This window comes from Nanorana parkeri, unplaced genomic scaffold, assembly GCF_000935625.1.
Source record: "Nanorana parkeri isolate BGI_ZX_2015 unplaced genomic scaffold, ASM93562v1 scaffold1539, whole genome shotgun sequence".
NCBI classification, from domain to species: domain Eukaryota; kingdom Metazoa; phylum Chordata; class Amphibia; order Anura; family Dicroglossidae; genus Nanorana; species Nanorana parkeri.
Genome location: NW_017307807.1, coordinates 181,180 through 199,323, shown reverse-complemented (window position 1 = coordinate 199,323; position 18,144 = coordinate 181,180). Strand labels below are relative to the sequence as shown.

At 42.8% G+C, this 18,144-nt stretch overlaps 1 protein-coding gene across 1 annotated transcript in view; it reads right to left on the bottom strand.

Moving 5' to 3' along the window:
- Positions 1-4,379: 4,379 nt before the first annotated feature.
- R3HDM4 (R3H domain containing 4) overlaps positions 4,380-18,144 on the bottom strand; it is a 39,434-nt gene continuing 25,669 nt past the window's right edge. Inside the window, exons 4-8 of the mRNA XM_018570475.1 lie at positions 16,703-16,843; positions 12,235-12,327; positions 9,456-9,541; positions 6,636-6,691; positions 4,380-4,687 (exon numbers count right to left, since the gene is read on the bottom strand). Of these exons, the coding sequence (XP_018425977.1) occupies positions 4,584-4,687; positions 6,636-6,691; positions 9,456-9,541; positions 12,235-12,327; positions 16,703-16,843 (480 nt within the window). The 3' untranslated portion in view covers positions 4,380-4,583. The remainder of the gene's footprint in view (positions 4,688-6,635; positions 6,692-9,455; positions 9,542-12,234; positions 12,328-16,702; positions 16,844-18,144) is intronic.

Genomic DNA, 18,144 nt, shown 5'->3' with positions numbered 1-18,144 from the left:
GAGCAATAGCCAGCCTGCTATTGGATATTTCAAATTGCAATAGCCAATAATAGGCTGGCTACAGCACCCACCCACTGCCTGCTGTCAATCAGCAGAGGAGGGACCGGAAGTCTTCTATCAGGTCCACCTCTGTTGAATGGCAGCTGGCAGTGGGCGGGTGCAATAGCCAGCCTGTTATTGGCTACTGCAATTTAAAACAGCCAATAGCAGGCTGGTAATTGCGGTCAGCTGCTGGAATGAAGACGATCGCAGACGCCGCGGAGAGGTGAGTAGACTGCAGGGGTGGGGAGCTCACAGACTGTCGGAGGGTTCTCCTTACAGGCAGTAATCGGCAATCTGTCCCCACTGACACAGATCACTACAGCCTGTAGGGAGAAACCGCTGACAGTCTGTGAGGCTGCAACGGGAAGAACCCCTGTCCCAGCAGATAACTGTGTGATAACCGTCCTGGGCAGTTATCTGCTAGGACAGGGATTCCATTTCTCTTGCCTTGCGCTAGCGCCGGGACTGCCGCGACTGTTAGCGGGGGGCACACGGTAACCTGGGGGGGGGGGGGGGTATCGTGCTTACTACACGCCGGCCAGACTTGCTACTATGCGATCCACAGAATCCTCTAGATCAGGGGTGGCAAACACAAGGCCCGCGGGTCGAATCCGGCCCGCCGGACCTTGTAATGTGGCCCGCACAGCAGCCACCTCATTTTGCCAGGTTGGGATTTCAGCAAGTGAGCGGCGCGGCCAGTCTGAGCAGGCATTACTTATTCCACTTACTGTGCCGCTCCGTCTCCGCCTCCACCTCTCTTTCTGCAGCCATGACGGCTTACAATGCCGCTCTGGTGCCCGCCTCCACCCCGCCTCCCCAGTCCTTCCAGCCAGCGATGCCGGCTTTTTTGCATGCCACTGAATGTTCATAGTGGCAGAGATTGCTGGCAGTTTTTTGGGCAGTTTTTTTCCCCCATCCAGCGGGCTGCGTTCTGTGCCTCTTCTTAATAAACTGTGTGCTGCTATTTTAAAGTTTATCGTAAAAAAAAAAAGCAAAGTACTGATAACACAGGAGATCCACCCACAGAGGGATGGTACCACTATAGCCCAATAAAAAAAAAGGTACTATAGCCCAATACAAAGGGAGGGAGCCGCCTATACAGGGAGGTACCAGAGCTGGTCCAGGTAGGAAGGTAGGGGAGAGTACAGATGTGAGGAATTTTTAGGCGCAATCCTGACCCCTGCACTGTGTACGTAGCGTACTTTTGATGGTGGGAGGGCTCTTGACATCTGCTGTATTGGGAGTGGGGTGCTCTGGATGTCTGCTTATAATTATTATGAGAATAATTTAATTCCATGCCAGTTGAAAAGGAGGGTTGCAGACTGCTGGTATCGTCCACAGGAGAACTTTATTGAGGACACCATGGTGTTCGGTCTGAGCAGTCTCCAATAATTTTCTTGTGGATGTTACCAGTGATGTGTGACCCTCTTTTTCAAATTTACATCACCTGCTACAGAAGTGTGAGTGGGCTCCATGCTGGTCTGCACCTGCCCTTTACAGCACTGCAATGGTTACATACCATGGCAGGTGGAGCAGTAAACTTCGGATATACTGACCAATTCCATATCACTTTATCAATTCCATATCACCAGTAGCAACTGAATGCAGAGGCAACTATTTATGATAATAAAGAGTAGATGCATAGTCCTATACAACCGGCCCTTTGAGGGTAACCATACTGCTGATGCGGCCCCCGATGAATTTGAGTTTGCCACCCCTGCTCTAGATGCTGGAGATGTCCCTGGGAGCCGGCTGATCTAGTGCATGTGTTGTGGTCCTGCCCTAGACTCAAGAACTACTGGAGGGGAGTAATGGAGGTGGCCTCGGGGTTATTGCAGATCCCCATTGCTGCGAATATCCAAATATGTATACTGGGTCTCATTGACGATATAGTACCCTCGGTGGCGTCCCGCACACTACTTACATATCTGTTATATTACGCCAGGAAGCTTCTTATCCTCCATTGGAGGAAATCTGATCCGCCTGGTCTGGGGGCTTGGAAAACACTGGTCAACACATCTTTGCCACTGCACAAAGCCACTTAGCAGAGGGTGTCCTCAAAAGTTTGATAGAATTTGGTCCATCTGGATGGAGTCTGACGCAACACTACCCGCCTAGGTGCACAATTATGGCATCCGACTGGTGGTTGCAAGCCTGGTAGGGGGATGCCTAGAGGGAGATTTATGGCTTTCCTGGAACTTTAGGGGAGATAATCCCCTAATCTGATGACTGAGGACTTGGAGGAGTTCGCGGCCATCTTGTTTAACTGAAGACGTGATGGAGGTCCTGTGTGCGGTGGTTTCGGGTCCCTGAAGATGGCGGACGCGGAACAGGTACTCGTTTTTTGTATTGGAGTATTTGCACGAGTACGAGTACTCATGCAAATACTCGGTATCGCCGCCGATACCGATGCTTGTATCGGTATCGGTGCATCCCTAGGATTATTACATAAATGAGTGCAGTTTTTTTATACTAAGGATTGGGTGATTACACTTACAGCACAGCAGCTATTGAGAAGTCATTGCCAGCCCATAGTGCAGATCCACATTTTATTGATTCATTAGTTTTCAAATACCTTTTTGTCTTCTGTTCCTTAAAGGTTTTCTAAACCCTCTGTTTTTTTGCATATATCTACTGCTAGCAAGCAGTAGACATATATGCAAAAAGTAAAAAATAAATTTAAAAAACTGCTTTAAAAGCGGTTTAAACTTACCGCTGTCATCGCCGCGCGCTCCCGTCCGAAAATCCGAAACTGCTCGGGTGGCCGCAAAGCATCTTGGGGCGGGCGCATGCACAGTTCGGATTTTCGTCCAGGAGACGAGGAGAGACGCAAGGTAAGTCTATGGACGTGTGCACCCGCATGCAGACACCGTGGGACAGGAAGTGCCAGCAAGAACAGAGGAGTCAGTGCTGGATCGGACACCCGCAGCAGCGCTGGAGAGAAGGCTGAAAAGGACAGGAAAGTAGAAGATCGGATTAAGAGACATCATTTAAGGTAAGTGCTTTACTTAACATTGGGGGGAGGGGGGGAAAAAATTGATTTTGTCACTTTAACTAGTTCCTTATCAATCTTCCCGTTATTGTGTTCTCAATTTCTGTAGCAGGCACATATAGTATGAAAAAAAAATGTCAAATGCTTTTTCAAGTATGGGAATAACGTAGAGAACACCAACAAGAAAGTATAGCTGGTATCATGAGAAATAAGAGACAGACACAAGAAGCCCCAGATCATATTTTATTGGCATATTACACTGACCAGTGACATGGTAAGCACAGATTTCACTCCATTTTTAGTACCCAGAGAAATAGTTTAGAAATGAGTGGTTGCATACGAGCTTTACAGAGTCTGAAAGGTTTTAACAAATCATTTAAAAAGGTCTCAATGTTGTATACGTATCCAAACATTTTATGGCGCTGAAGCAGGGAACAGACTCAGTCCTAACATCTGAAAATATAGCCTATGTTTAGAAAAAGAAATCGTTCATTCTAAGATACCACAATGTAGTAAAGGATAAACAAGACATACAGGACAGTGTCTCCCGATTTTTATTTGTGTTACAAAATAGCACCATATTCTGTATCAAGAGCTAAGCTTGCCATTTAACAGACTGATAACCCTGATAATTAAAAGGCATGAAAAAGCATAATATTCTAATCTATAGAAACAAGCCTAGGTAGTGACATTATAACTAATCTGGTATGCCTCAGCATATGTGATCTTCTAGATTATGAGTTTTGGCCTGCTTGTGCAGCTGCCTATACAAGTACATATGTACAGTATTACATAATACATTCCATATTAGGCCCATAGACCATATTCGGCACAGGTTATCAATTTGGCTCTACTATACCAAGTTCTGAAATAGCATTACAAATAAATACAAAGCAGCTTAAGACTATCAGAACGAAACAAAAGCAATACAAACAGAAGTAAGACCACCATGTGCAGAGCCACAAAGTAAAAGGGCTGCTATTTACAAACAGTCCATTTAGTATGGACCAAGGGCCTGTTCATACCCTTGTGGTGTGGTAACACGCATGGGAGCGTGCATTATTATGATGCAGTTCCAGTCAGTGATTGGGACTCCTTTGCACCTTCTCAATGTGCTTGCATTGCAGGGCAATGTGTGTTGCAGTGCACTGCTGAAAATGCTGCCTGTGTGATAATTGGTTGTCTGTGGTACATTGGGCCTTCCATTTAAATGCTGTGGTTGTGTTTAACACACAGCAGTGGACTGGGCTAGTGTGAACAGGCTCTTAAATCATAGAAACCAGTCAATGGTATACCTGGTTCCAAACACATTTACAAGAAAATGCAAGATTTGTAAATAACTCTCTGGAGGACAATACAAACAGTAGAAAGTGCAATGGTGTGCATTAACTCACAGAAACTAAATCACATGTTAGCTTCTGAGAAGCCTGTTTTGTGCTAAAGTTACAGTGGGTTGCTGCACACAGCTGCTCTTTGTACCGAGATTTTAAGCCCTTAAGTTTAAATACGTTCTCAAACGGGCTCCAGCATCCACCACTCTCTCGATCTGTCAGCATTTCATTTGCAGATAGGTGGAGAGAAGCAATTCTGGGGGGCAAAACTCTCTGTTCCTGTTCACCACACGCATCTGGCGTTTGCCTTGGAGGTTGGAACCTATCATAAGAGAAATTGGAAAGAGGATGGAGATGAGGCTCATAGCACTGATGACTTTGAATGACTACTAAATCACAAGTGTCACAAACACTAAATGTTCACAAAGTCTTTTGAACATTAGATGTAGATGCAAGCATGCTTCTGAAAAATATGATCATTTACATTCAAAACTGAATCACTATTTAGTTATGTATTTATATTACCCTACTATATTCTTATAATACAGAAGGGTAGACAAATATGTCAGGGAGCCAATCAGCAATCAACTGCTCTGGGCATTGCTATCAATGTAATAAGAGAAGCTTGCAGACAGGAGGCAGCAGAGAGAGATAACTTAAAGAACTCTAGGAATTTTTTTTATTAACCCTTGCAGTGGGGCTACCCCCGCACTGCTAAGGTTAACTGCTCGTTTGTGTCTAGGTTAAAAAAAACAAAGCTCTACTCATCCAAAGAGCCGAGCCAGCTTCTTACACTGGTCCTTCCAACGTCTCTCCTCTGCAGCAGTCTAAGGTCCCGCAAATCATCAACGTCTATAGAATGTATAGACGTGAGGACGCTGAGGAAGATTACAATGCTGCAGGGAGGGGAAGACAGGCTGGAGGGAGCGCCGGATCAACAGTGGGTAATTGTGGGCATAGCGTTCAGTTTACGTTTTTTTTTCATATCTCTATAGGTTGAACTCGATAGGTTCTTTTTTCAACCTGACTATGTAACTATGTGACAGCTGGCCGGCTCAGAGCTTCTGGTGAGTATATCCAATATATTTATTTAAAGATTTTTTGACAATATAGCACAAAAAAACATGTAAAGAAATCAGAAAATATAAAAATTAACATATCAAAAAATGTATGTGTGTATGTATGTATGTATATATATTTATATACATATACACACACCTGTTATTTTAGCAACTACACAAACGAGCACTTAACCCTTGCAGTGGGGCTACCCCCATTGCAAGTTCTTTTTTAAGCATGTACGTGGGGAGGGAAGGTGTATAAAGTAAACAATTTATAATAATGCCAGATATATATTTAGCATGGTAGGTCCCCTGTTATTGATTATAACAAAAGCAAAGAGTTTTTCCCCTGAGGGGATCCCACCATAACTCCAAAGTATTCAAAAGTGTAGTAAAAATATATATGTTTAATGAATACATTTAAAATGCACACATATCAAATGTACTGACTTATATGCAATATATGTATGTCTGTCTTTTTTGATGTGTGCATTTTAAATTTATTCATTAAAAATATATATTTTTACTACACTTTTGAATACTTTGGAGTTATGGTGGTATCCCCTCAGGGGAAAAACTCTTTGCTTTTGTTAAGTTCTTTTTTAACCTGTTTGTTGATGCTTCTTCATTGACCAACATGCATGCCTATCAGATAACACAAAACTCCAGAAAGCCAACTCTGATAAATCAAGCAAATTGCATATATGCATTTACCAGAGTATTTAGCAGTTTGTCTCAGCTTTAAAAGTGCAAAATGCTGCGCTATTTATACAGCAACACTGCTAATTAAAAACTAAGGCTAATCAGCAAATGTTAGATGACCTGGCAACACGCAGAAATTTTTTAACGCAAAACATCATATGATGAATGGTGAGATTGGGTATGAGATTACTAAACACAGATTTTGCTTTGGTAAAGCAAATCAAATCATAAACTGCCTTTAGAGTGATGATGAACTGTTTAGGCAGCTTTGGTGAAAAGACAAAACACTTGTTACATAAGCGACAGCAAAATAGTAAGTATTACTGTGCATCTAGGAAAGAATCTACTATGACATAGTAATTGTGCTGAAACAGACATGTAAAACAGAGAATACCTATTGTATCTAAAAAAAAACAAAAAACCCTCCCAAGCATTTCAATAATATGTGTCATATACCACAGACCTCCTTGCATTGCCCCGTCCCCATACAAATCCCAGAATTCTTACTAGCAGAGGCCAGATCCATGTACTGACACACAGCGTGCAGCAGGAGGCGCTGGTAACTGCGAGAAAACCAGATGAGATTATACATTTGAAATGTACAGTATCTTCAATATGTATGACCAGTTTAAAGTGGCATTTAACAGGATAACATTTATTAATCCAAAAGATCAAGGAAATGCAAAAGAAGGAAAAGTAGATCTTGAAACAGTTTTCCTAAAGACAGAGCATACATTTCAAATAAATTTGATTGTAACTGTGTGTGCCCTAAATTGCTTCTTTCCCTTTATCAACAAACAAATAAAAAAAAAAGTGATTGCCCAACTAAATTCCAGAATTGCTACGTGTGCCAGTTTACAGATTGTATAAATAAAATCATAATAACATGTCTGATTCTGCTATTTTTTACTTTTTTTTTTTTAAATACTAAGAGTCATTACATCTAGTGTAAATCAGAGAACATACACAAGTAACAATCAAACCTAGCCATAGATACCAGAGGATGATCAAATGTTCAGTTATAATCTAATACTGCCTGGTCATCTAAATCTTCCGATACTACCTTGAAAGCCCAATTGAACTTACAGTTTAAATTAGCCAAATACATTCCAAAAGCACCAAAATAAAATCTTAGTTTGTTTTCTTTTAAAAAAGTCTGTAGAAAAGCTGGTGTCCTGCAGCATGCTGCAGAGTGGGACCCTTGCTCTGTGAGGTGAACTCTTTGCTGAGATCTAACAATGCCCCCTGCCAAGTCAGAGCCAGACATCTCTGACCAGAGCCAACACTTCCTCACCGCAAAGAGCAAGGCATTTGTGCATTTGCAGGCACAAGTCATGCTTTTTCACTTACACTGTAGCTGCATTACATTGCAGCTGCATGTAGCTTAGCAAAACAAAAAAAAACTATTAGTTTTTTAGGTGTTTTGATGCACCTGAAATGTATTTAGCTGATTTAAACGAAGGGTTCCGGTATCATCTTTCATCTAATGTCTATGAGCACTGTTACGCTCTACTTTCCCCATCTCACAACCAACCTAAGAAGCCTGGAGGTACTTGTATTTTGTATCCTATTCAGCCTATGACTACCATCCCAATTGAAAGATCTCAGAAAATGCAGAAAAAACATGCAAACACTCACTAGGACTCACTCATACATTGAATAGGAAATACAAAACCTCTATTGAGTCAGGGGTTGGAAGAGCTCAAAATAGGAATTTTTAATTTGTGAATCACAGCTATAGGTGAAGAGAGGCAAAAACACACAAGGGCCTGTGTCGACAAGCTTTGGCCTTCTGTCAGTGGAATCAGCTTGACATCACTATAAGACATCTGAATAGTTTTTCCTAGGGATACACCGATACTAGTATTGATATCAGTGCTGATACCGAGTATTTGTGCTCTGATACCATTCTCGATACCGGAACTTCCGGGCAGAGGGAGATTTCCCTCTGACCGGCACTGCTGAGGGGAAGGATGGAGCTTCATCCCAGCCAATCAGGAATCCGTGCGGCGGGTTATGACCTGCCTCCCTGATTGGCTAGGAAGCCGGCTTCTGCGCAGCATGGGCGGTGGGTCATGACGTGCCACGGGCGAAATGAAGCCGGTGTTCTTTTGATAGAACACTTAGGCTTCCCTGGCATTCAGAAAGCCTGATAATCCAGGTCCATGGATGCCAGCATTGGTATTGGAGAGCACCAAAAAATAAAAAATTATCAGTACTCGTAAGCAAAAAAAAACACGGTATTGGTGCATCCCCAGTTTTCCCCTAAAAAAAAAAATATACTACAGACAGCAAATGTAAATCCGTTGTAACAGATGGATGGTCTGTCACTGTCTGAAGAGACAGAGAAATTCCACCTTTAAAAAAAAATAAATAAATGCACATTGTCTCATAAAAAATTTGCATGTATTATTTTTTGTGTAGGAGCCAGTAAAGCATTGTAATCGTGGTGAGTGGATCATGGGTGCAATGCTCTGGCTCCTGCAGACTCCACCTCAATAGACTATGTCACCACACTTGTATCCTTTTGAGAACCACAAATCGCTCTGCCATTCACAGCTCCGGTCAAAGGATCTCTGATTGAATGACATAGCTGTAGGGCAGAAGGCTAACCAAGCCTCTGGGGAGAAGAACCCCAAGACTCAGGTTAGAGGGGTAGGGATTGCGATCTGACCAGATTTCATGTTGCATCCTAAATATGGATACGACATGATGCATGCTCAGAAAGGTAACCTTAGCCTTTAGGGCTGGCTCAGCAGTGAAAAGGTGCCTGAACAGGTGAAAGACTCAGTGGAGTCATGTGGGTGTTGTCCCACAAAAGGGAATCAGGCTAGCCAGCCAGTGCTCCCTCCCCAGGGGACACATGGCTGCAAGTGCAGTGTTTGTCCAGGTTTGGGGGGTTTCACAGTCGGCGTCTTGATCCGGCTGACGTCTAACAGAATAAGGAGTGGGTCACTGTTGTACCCAAAGAGGGACAGTGTGAGAGTAGGCAGAAAGCCTGTTCAGCTCAAGCAGGGCAACACCATAGCCAGGAGGCTGCACAGTTTAGAGTGTATTGGTCTGTGTCAAGAAGGACTAAGGGTATGAGTGACAGAGAATAGCCAGGAAGCTAAGCATTTTCTGTTATATTGTTGCAATGGTGAAAATCTGTGAGGGAAACTTGCTGTAAAGGTCTTTGTCGACCAAAAAAAAGGGGCCAATGCTGTGACACAACACCACAAATACCCTAACAATTTCAAACACACACACAGAAAGAAAGAGAGAATGATAGATTTTTTAATGAATGGTTCTGAGAAAGTAGTAAGGGGGAAATATAGAATCAAATACCTGTTTTCCATCATGGCAATATATACTGACTCAGGACTGACTGAAAAGAATGAAAGCATCTCTTCCTCCAAACATTCCAGTGTACCCTGGGAGAAATGAACAAAAAAAGGCAAGCTGTTACATAACAAAGCTCAGCAAGAGCTTCCCCAACCATTCAAGGGCATTTGTATTTTGCTACTGAAGTCAGTTTAAATGCAGGGTTTACAATTCAAATACGATCCTATAAAGCAATGTATGCTTGTAGGTATATTGTTGCTTTTGCCATGCATAACACTACTTTGCTTACTTAAAAGGAGAACTATGAGGTGAGTGAAAGTCACTCAGCCTCATAGTTCGAGCCGACGTGTGCCAATGAAACTGTCACACGTCAGCTCAATAGATCGGGAAGTGAGCGAACACATACCGTCACTCGCTCACTTCTCGATCATCTCCCTGCAGGGAGCTGTGACTGGCACTCACGGCTCCCTGGAGGGATTCCCTCATCCCCTCTCCGATCCTCCAGTGCTGACTGGCGACGGATGGGGAGGGGGCAGGTGCAGCTGGCTCTGCCTCTAGATAGGCAGAGCCAGCTATCAAGCACGCAGCTGGGTGGATCTCGACAGTAATGTTGGGATCTGTCTCGGCTGTGGCGTCTCAGTATACAGCGAGCTGTAGCAATATGCATGTCAAATGTATCCCAAATGGTTCTCAAATGCAAGGCTTTTTTTTTTTTTGCAAGTAGCTTGCTTCTGAAGTCCAAAAACACTAGCCCTTAAAGATAGCTGGACCAAATTTATAAAAGGTGGAGCTGTGCTTCAAGATACACAAACACATAGGTGGATTGATAGAAAATGCAACTGATAACAATCCTGTGATGTGCAGGTATCCCTAGGCTGGCCATTTTTGGAACAGTAATAGAACTGATAGCTTGAAATGAGATCTTCCTAAACGTTGGTCATAATTGCTTAAGGTAAGACCAGACCCAAGAGTGTCTGCATATAGTATTAACCAGCATGTGAATGTACATGTTTATGCTAGGACAGTTCTGCAGAATGAATGAGAAGCTTACATTGTCTAATGGTTGTTTGATGCCTGTAGACAGTGCTGGGTTTATAAAGGGACATAAGGGGCCATTGCACAAACAAACTCAATGATTCTGTGACCTGCATTTTTAAAAATGTATGAATGTCAATTTGTCTTGCCTAAAAGTCTATTTGAAACTTTACTGTCACATGGGTACATGTACTTACTTCAGATATATAAGTTTAATCTTTCCATGCATGTATAACTTGTCATTTCCGATGACATGCAATAAACAGGCTTTGATGTGTAAATTTGGCGATTTGCCATGTGCCCTGAATCTGAAGTCCCCAACTGGCTTGAATTTGGAAAGGGGACATTTTGGAAAAAATTAAAATACACCATTTGGTACCCCTCTTTGTAGAGCCACAGACAATTCTACCTTCATAGTGTTGTTATTTTTGGGACCAGAAACTAAAAATGACAAGATTTTGCTTGTATCATATCTCATCAGCTTCTCATTGGTCTACTCTTTCCCCTATACTACTCAGACACAGTCGGGTGTCTTCTTCTTTCCTTGTTTACAATCACCTCTCCCTCCGATTCTCTGATGCTCGCAGCCTCAGTTATTTTTCCCTAAGCTTCCTGGCCATGTTAATTTCTCTTTCTGCCTTTTCTCCTACGCTCCTGCGCCACAACTAGCACCTGCTTTGCATTTCTCCCTCATTCTCCCCCCAATCTCAGCCTTGATCAGCTTGCACACTAAAAAAGGTGCCCATACACCTTACGATTATCGGCCGATTTTCGTATGCGATCAAGTTTTCGTCCGATATTAAGGTTGATGGGCAGTGTATAACCGCAAATACTGTACAATCGACTTTTGATTATCCAACAGGTTAGAAAACTTCGGTCGATCGTACGATTTTCGCATGGCAAAATTCGTACGATTTACACTGCTCATGCGCAAACGAAAATGTGCGGTCGATTTCCGCAATTCGTCCAGGTGTTTTTTTTTTGTTTTTTTTTACGCTGATTGAACCTTGTGATAATCGGGGCAGGATGGGGCTGCCGTACGAAAATCGTACAACGGTTCGATCATTGGACGAAATGTTTTGTCCGATGATCGCAAGGTGTATGGGCAGCTTAAATATTCTCCCAACGGTACATGAGCAGCTTTGCCCCCACTGTTTTCCTACCACTCCATGTCTCAACTCTTACATCTCATGTCTGCCTCTTTGACCAATGTGCCCTAGTCTACTACCTCTCCCTTCTGCCCAGAACCCCCCCATACCAAACACCACGATCAGGCAAGATAAGTCCCTTCACTGTCTTCTACCCACAACTTGTCTTTGATCAGCTGTTACTCTGTCACCTCAATCCCCCCATAGGCCATCATCACTGCCTATTTAGCCTTTTTTTTTTTTTTTTTAACAAGGGGTCAACTGTAAAACCTCCAATCCATGATCAGGTTCACTCTGCCTTCTGATGAGATCCCTTCATTTCTCTATGCACTGCAGGCTCAGGAAAAAGTGAAATGGCACACTTGCCTGGTTGTCTTTACTCTGAAACAATACATACAAGCGCATTATGCACAACTGAGACCAAACAACTAATTAGCCTAAATGAACCTATTCAAGAATGAGTACACATTTGCTGGAAAACAAAAGCGCATTAAACATGCAACATTTAACAATATATACCAGATGGATAATACAGAGCTTAGAGTTTAGGATGTGGATTTGAGGCAACCTCTTTAGTATGCAAGTAAACAATACTTAACCATTGGAATTTGGCGTCTTTTAAGGGTACAACGCAGGCTACGGTTAATCCGCTGGTAACATTCCTCAGGGGTGTAAGCATGCCTTACATCGGGCTGACAGATTAGCCTCCCTAATTATTTTTTCGTTCCATTTTTTTTTAACTTTTAAAATACCGCCGGTTCCGCCCCCCTGCAAAGCGGACGCTCGCAAGGGACAGAACCCGGAGGACACAGCGGGGATCGTGGACAAGGTAAGAGAATGTAATCCCGAGTGTTGCTCGGGGTTACCGCTTATGGTAGTGAAAATTAACCCCGAGCCACACTCGGGAATACCGCCATGGGAGGTTAGTGGGTGCATTAAACATTATATAAATAACATTATTTGGGCTACACTCGTCTTATACGTCGAGTAGGGGGTCGTCTTATACGCCGAGTCATCTTATACGCCGAGTCATCTTATACGCCGGCAAATATGGTATTTGAGATGTCAAATAAAATCCTTTCTATCATGATTAGTTTTATCTTGTTGTATCTTGTTGTATACGTGCATGGATTTAATTGGTTTATGCTCAACTATTCCCCTTTTAGTTTTACATATAACCTTTTGTTTATAAAACAATAAACCTTTGAATATAGAGTGAATACACATTTTGGTGTGACTCTTTATTCCCAAGTACTTGTCTGAAGCTGGCAGCACGATTGAACCCCAGGAAATCTTAAAAAGGACTATGGGGTGTTTTTCTCCATAGTTCTCCTAAGGTTCACGGGAGGACATAAACTAGCGTCCTCCCGTGACCTTTTAAAGCTCAGTATACCGCAAGCTACAGCTCGCGGTATACGGAGATCGCCGCAGCCGGGACGGATCCCGACATCACTGTTGGGATCCACCCAGCTGCTTGAGTGACAGCTGGCTCTGCCTATCTAGAAACAGAGCCAGCTGTATCCGCCCCTCCCCTGTCCGACACTAACATTAATAAAAGGCTCAAGAAGCACTAATGGCTCTAATAGAATGAGTAGAAATAGGAAAGGGAGGTACCTTATCCCAAAACTCATAAGGTTGAATTACAACCTGACAAATCCACTTAGGAATAGTGGGTCACAAAGCTGAACAACCTTTCCAGGACCTTCTGGTAGGACAAAGAAAGAATCCATACGTCTAAAGGAAGCATTGGCTGAAAGATGAACTCCGATATCCTGCACTACATCCAAAGCAGAAATTTGAAGATAAATTTTCCTAGGATGAACAGAAGCTGGATAGAGTAAAAGTAAAACAATGTCTTTTCATTTAAAGTGACACTAAACTCAGAAGTTAAATCTTTAAAAAAATGCATTCCGTGTGCAGATCCTGTCATCCTGTGTCTGGTACTCTTTGTAACAGAATGGTGTACATGTTGTTCCTAGGAGTGTTTCATATCTTTCGGTCATGCACTGGAACTAGAATAAAGACTGTTACAGAACGGACAAACAAGCCTATATTAGGATAGCCGGATATAGGCCGTATGTAAGTTAAGATGTGTTTCTTCCTAAAACTGCTTACGAGTTATTTTAATCAAAGATAAGACTTATAACCATATATGGTACCATAACTATTTCTTTGTCTGAGGTGTATATAAACCGAGACCCGACGTCAATAAAATGAGCATATTGTGACTATCAAATTGTGTCTGTTATTTTGTGCTCCCGGAGCTCTGATAAGGGATTTCTCTGGTTGGTCCGATTAAAGGAGTCCACGTACCCTAACAACTTGAATGCATTTTTAAGATTTAACTCCTGAGTTCAGTGTCACTTTAAATGAGAGGCTGAAACCACCAGGGGAAAAAAGGAAACCTTCAGGTTTTAAAACAAGCTTGTCCTTATGAAGAACCAAAAGGGGTTCTCTACAAGTCAAAGCAGACCACCCAGAGACCCTTCTAGCCAAGATAATGGCCACCAAAAAGGCAAACTTTTGGGTCAACAAAGACCAAGAAATATCTTAAATAGGCTCAAAGGGAGGTTTTTGTAGAACAGATATTCCCGCACCCAGCGAACAGGTGGAGGTTGACCTTTATGACGAAGACAACTTATCTGTGGATTTGGAGTTCTTGGACTGTCAGGGGAGTTTGGAAGAATCTGATGGCCTAGCAGAGGAAGGAGACTTGCTGCCCTGGAAACTAAAACACTCTAGAGTAGCTTATCTAATAATTTTATTATCCAGCAATGCATGGAAAAGAGGGTCACATAGGGCATAAAAGTCCCTTCTTATATTGAGGCTCTGCTGACTAGCACTTAAGCCAAATGGCTCTTTGACTCTGAACAGAGGAAAGGAATACTCTAGACAGGCATCAAGAACTATATTTCACACAAAAGGAGACGCAACTGTCATCTGATTAACACAATCCATAAAATGTGGGTCAGCACTCACGGTCTTAGGGCCCATTCACACCACCTCTAGATCACCTTCAGACCAGACCAGATTGTTTCTGGACCTAAAATGCATCCCAATGTTTCCCTATGCTCTTCTTGGCCTCAGTTCACACCATCGCAGTCAGTTCCAGACCAGAAAAATACTGCGTGTCACATTCTGCCTGGTCTGGAACGCGACAAAAACGCACTGTAACGCAACGGAGAAAAAAAATGTTTTGGCTGGTTTGGATGATCTCATCACTCCTGGACTTCCTGCTTCTGTGGAAAGAGATGTTTGTGAAGATAGGACACACTGAATTATTTGTAGAACTTGTGGAAGCTTGCCCAAAGCTGTATGATCCGAGGCATGGGCAATATAAGAACAATAATAGGAAGATGGGACAAGTGGAGAAGGATTGCTGCCCAGGATGTCCCTGGCTATGATCATTTGAGCAGATCTAAAAAGAACAACTGTGGTAAGTTCATGTGCAAGCATTGTGCTGCTCTTTTCCTGGCTATCTTGCAGAGGTTCTCAAGCAAGAACTAAAATTGAACGCGTCAAAAACGCATCAAAATGCCACGCAGTGCGTTCCAGATCTGGCCCAGAAAATGGTGTGAACCTGTCCTTAGACCAGAGTCTGGGAAAAAAGAACTGTGGCTAACAGGGGAGAGCAAATCTTAACCCATTAAAAGTAAATAAAGCAAGAGGTTCCAATTATCAGTAGGCTCTCTACATGATGGGGCATTGTCAATAGGAATCGTCAATCCCTATTAAGGCAAGAAACAGTAGAAGCTCACCAAAGAAACAAAACAAACCAAAATAAAGAAAAAAAAAAAAGCAGATGAGAAGGAGACATCTATTCTCCTGAGGACCCTAAGGGAAACTGGCAGGAATGAAGGGCAGGCTTTAAATTTTTTGCCTAGTGTGCATTTCTGCTGAAGGCAGCAGCATGGCCCTACGTCTCAGAATTCTTTAGAGCTGTGTCCCTAAATTGACTATGGAGAAAAAGGTCTGACATAGGATCTAGTCCTTACCCACTTTCTAAAAAAAGGAAAATCTGCTGGAGTTCCACTTTAAAGTGAACCTGTGACCAGACTATGGACATTCCAATATTTGCATATTCTTATGCAGCAAATGAACTTTACACAAAGTACTCTGACCACTGTAACTACACTGAATGTAAAGCAATTCATCCTCGAAGCCCACAGTAGAAGAATGGAAGTCCTTCAAGTTGTTCGCACAGCAGCTTACCTCACTCTGCCCCACTCCCTCCCAGCAGTGACTTGCTATTCTTTTAATCTCTAATGTAAATACATAGCAGGTGCTCTTGGAAAAGAGAGCACAGCGAGATGAGCTGCTGAGAGATAATTGCCTTAGTTCTGCTGTGAGAATGAATTTTTTGAGAGTGCCTGGAGATTTAGAGGTTAGTGAGGGCTGCTAAAGGGTATGTAAATGCTCAAATGTCCATACCCTGGCTACTGATTTAGAAACACACAACTGATCTATAACAATGCATAAGGCTCTGTTCACACCTAGGCGTATCGAATATGCGCCTTTTTACCGCGATAAAAAAAACGCGCAACAAACGCGCGTTTCCGAGGGCTACTTGGCTGTATCCCAATGGAAACGCGCGACAAAAACGCTGCAAAGAAGCTCATGTACCTTTTCAGGCGTAGGCCGTTTTGTAGCGCATTCAGACGGGCTGAAATACGGCAAGGTGTGAACCATACCCATAGAAAACAATGGGATTTTCATGTGTGAGCGTTTTGTAGAGCGTTCGTAGAGGTGTGAACCAGGCCTAACAGTCTACTTTCTTATAATATGTGGACAAGATGGGGGCTTTTAAGGTATCAAAAACACCACTGATATAGCACAAAAGTAGGTTAAGAATACACCTTTATTTTATACAAAAATATAAAAGAAAATTTGATTGTACATAATAAAAAACACTTAAAGCAGTGATCCGTCCTTCATATTGTGGCATATAAATCAAGACTTCTCTTATAGAGATACCAGTGGTGACAAAATGTCAACTAAGCATTCCCCAGCACGTTAAATGTAGGTCATTTTGCTGCTGTTCACACTATCCCCCAATACCGCACATACAGACAAATGGTTTAGGAAGGTACCTGTCCTCTTATCTTTTCCTTTATTAGCCCTTTCTCTAGGTCGCCTCACTTCCTGCTCCAAGTACAAGAGCACCTTCTCTTGCTCTTCTCCAGAGCGGTTCATGAAATCATTCCATATCTGCAAAAAAAAAAAATGACTATTGTGTAGAGAAGCTATGCAGCAGGACACTGCTAAAGAAAATAAAAACAGCAGTCAAAAACTTTCCATAAGATGTTGTGACCTCCAGAAGTAAGTGCTTTTTGCACAATGTAGTGCGTGTAGGTTCAGAATTCTATCAATAATTGACAATCAATATATTTTTTCATCTGTGGTAGTGTAGTAAAGCTGCCAGAGAGGGAACAAACTGTACCTATTGTTATAGCGTAAGAAAATCACTTTCTACAGCTCAAGACACCATTTGAAAACCATTCAAGAGAAACACAAACGGTACGTTTAAGTGGTCAACTACTGCCAAATGGATTAGAAGTGTTTGTGGAAGTGGCTAAAATACATATTACGTAAGAACAGAATTGACTTGGAAAAGCCATACTCCTATTATATGAACCTAAAAGAAATTATTTTGTTCTCATTCCCATGGAGACACTAGACAGATCTGCTAAACGATACACTATATTGCCAAAAGTATTGGGACGCCTGCCTTTACACGCACATGAACTTTAATGGTATCCCAGTCTTAGCCCGTAGGGTTTAATATTGAGTTGGCCCACCCTTTGCAGCTATATCAGCTTCAACTCTTCTGGGAAGGCGACCACAAGGTTTAGGAGCGAGTCTATGGGAATGTTTGACCAGAAGGAATGTTGGACGAGAAGGCCTGGCTCACAGTCTCCGCTCTTATTCATCCCAAAGGTGTTCTATCGGGTTGAGGTCAGGACTCTGTGCAGGCCAGTCAAGCTCCTCCACCGCTCACCCATGTCTTTATGGACCTTGCTTTGTGCACTGGTGTGCAGTCATGTTGGAACAGGAAGGGGCCATCCCCAAATTGTTCCCACAAAGTTGGGAGCAAGAAATTGTCCAAAATGTCTTGGTATGGTGATGCCTTAAGAGTTCCCTTCACTGGAACTAAGGAGCCAAGCACAACCCATGAAAAACAACCCCACACCATAATCCCCCCTCCACCAAACTTTACACTTGGCACAATGCAGTCAGGCAAGTACCGTTCTCCTGGCAACCGCCAAACCCAGACACGTCCATTGGATTGCCAGACAGAGAAGCGTGATTTGTCACTCCAGAGAACACGTCTTCACTTCTCTAGAGTCCAGTGGCGGCACTTAATCCAATGCTTTGCATTGCACTTGGTGATGTAAGGCTTGGATGCAGCCGCTCGGCCATGGAAACCCATTCCATGAAGCTCTCTACGCACTGTTTTTGTGCCAATCTGAAGGCCACATGAAGTTTGGAGGTCTGTAGCTATTGACTGT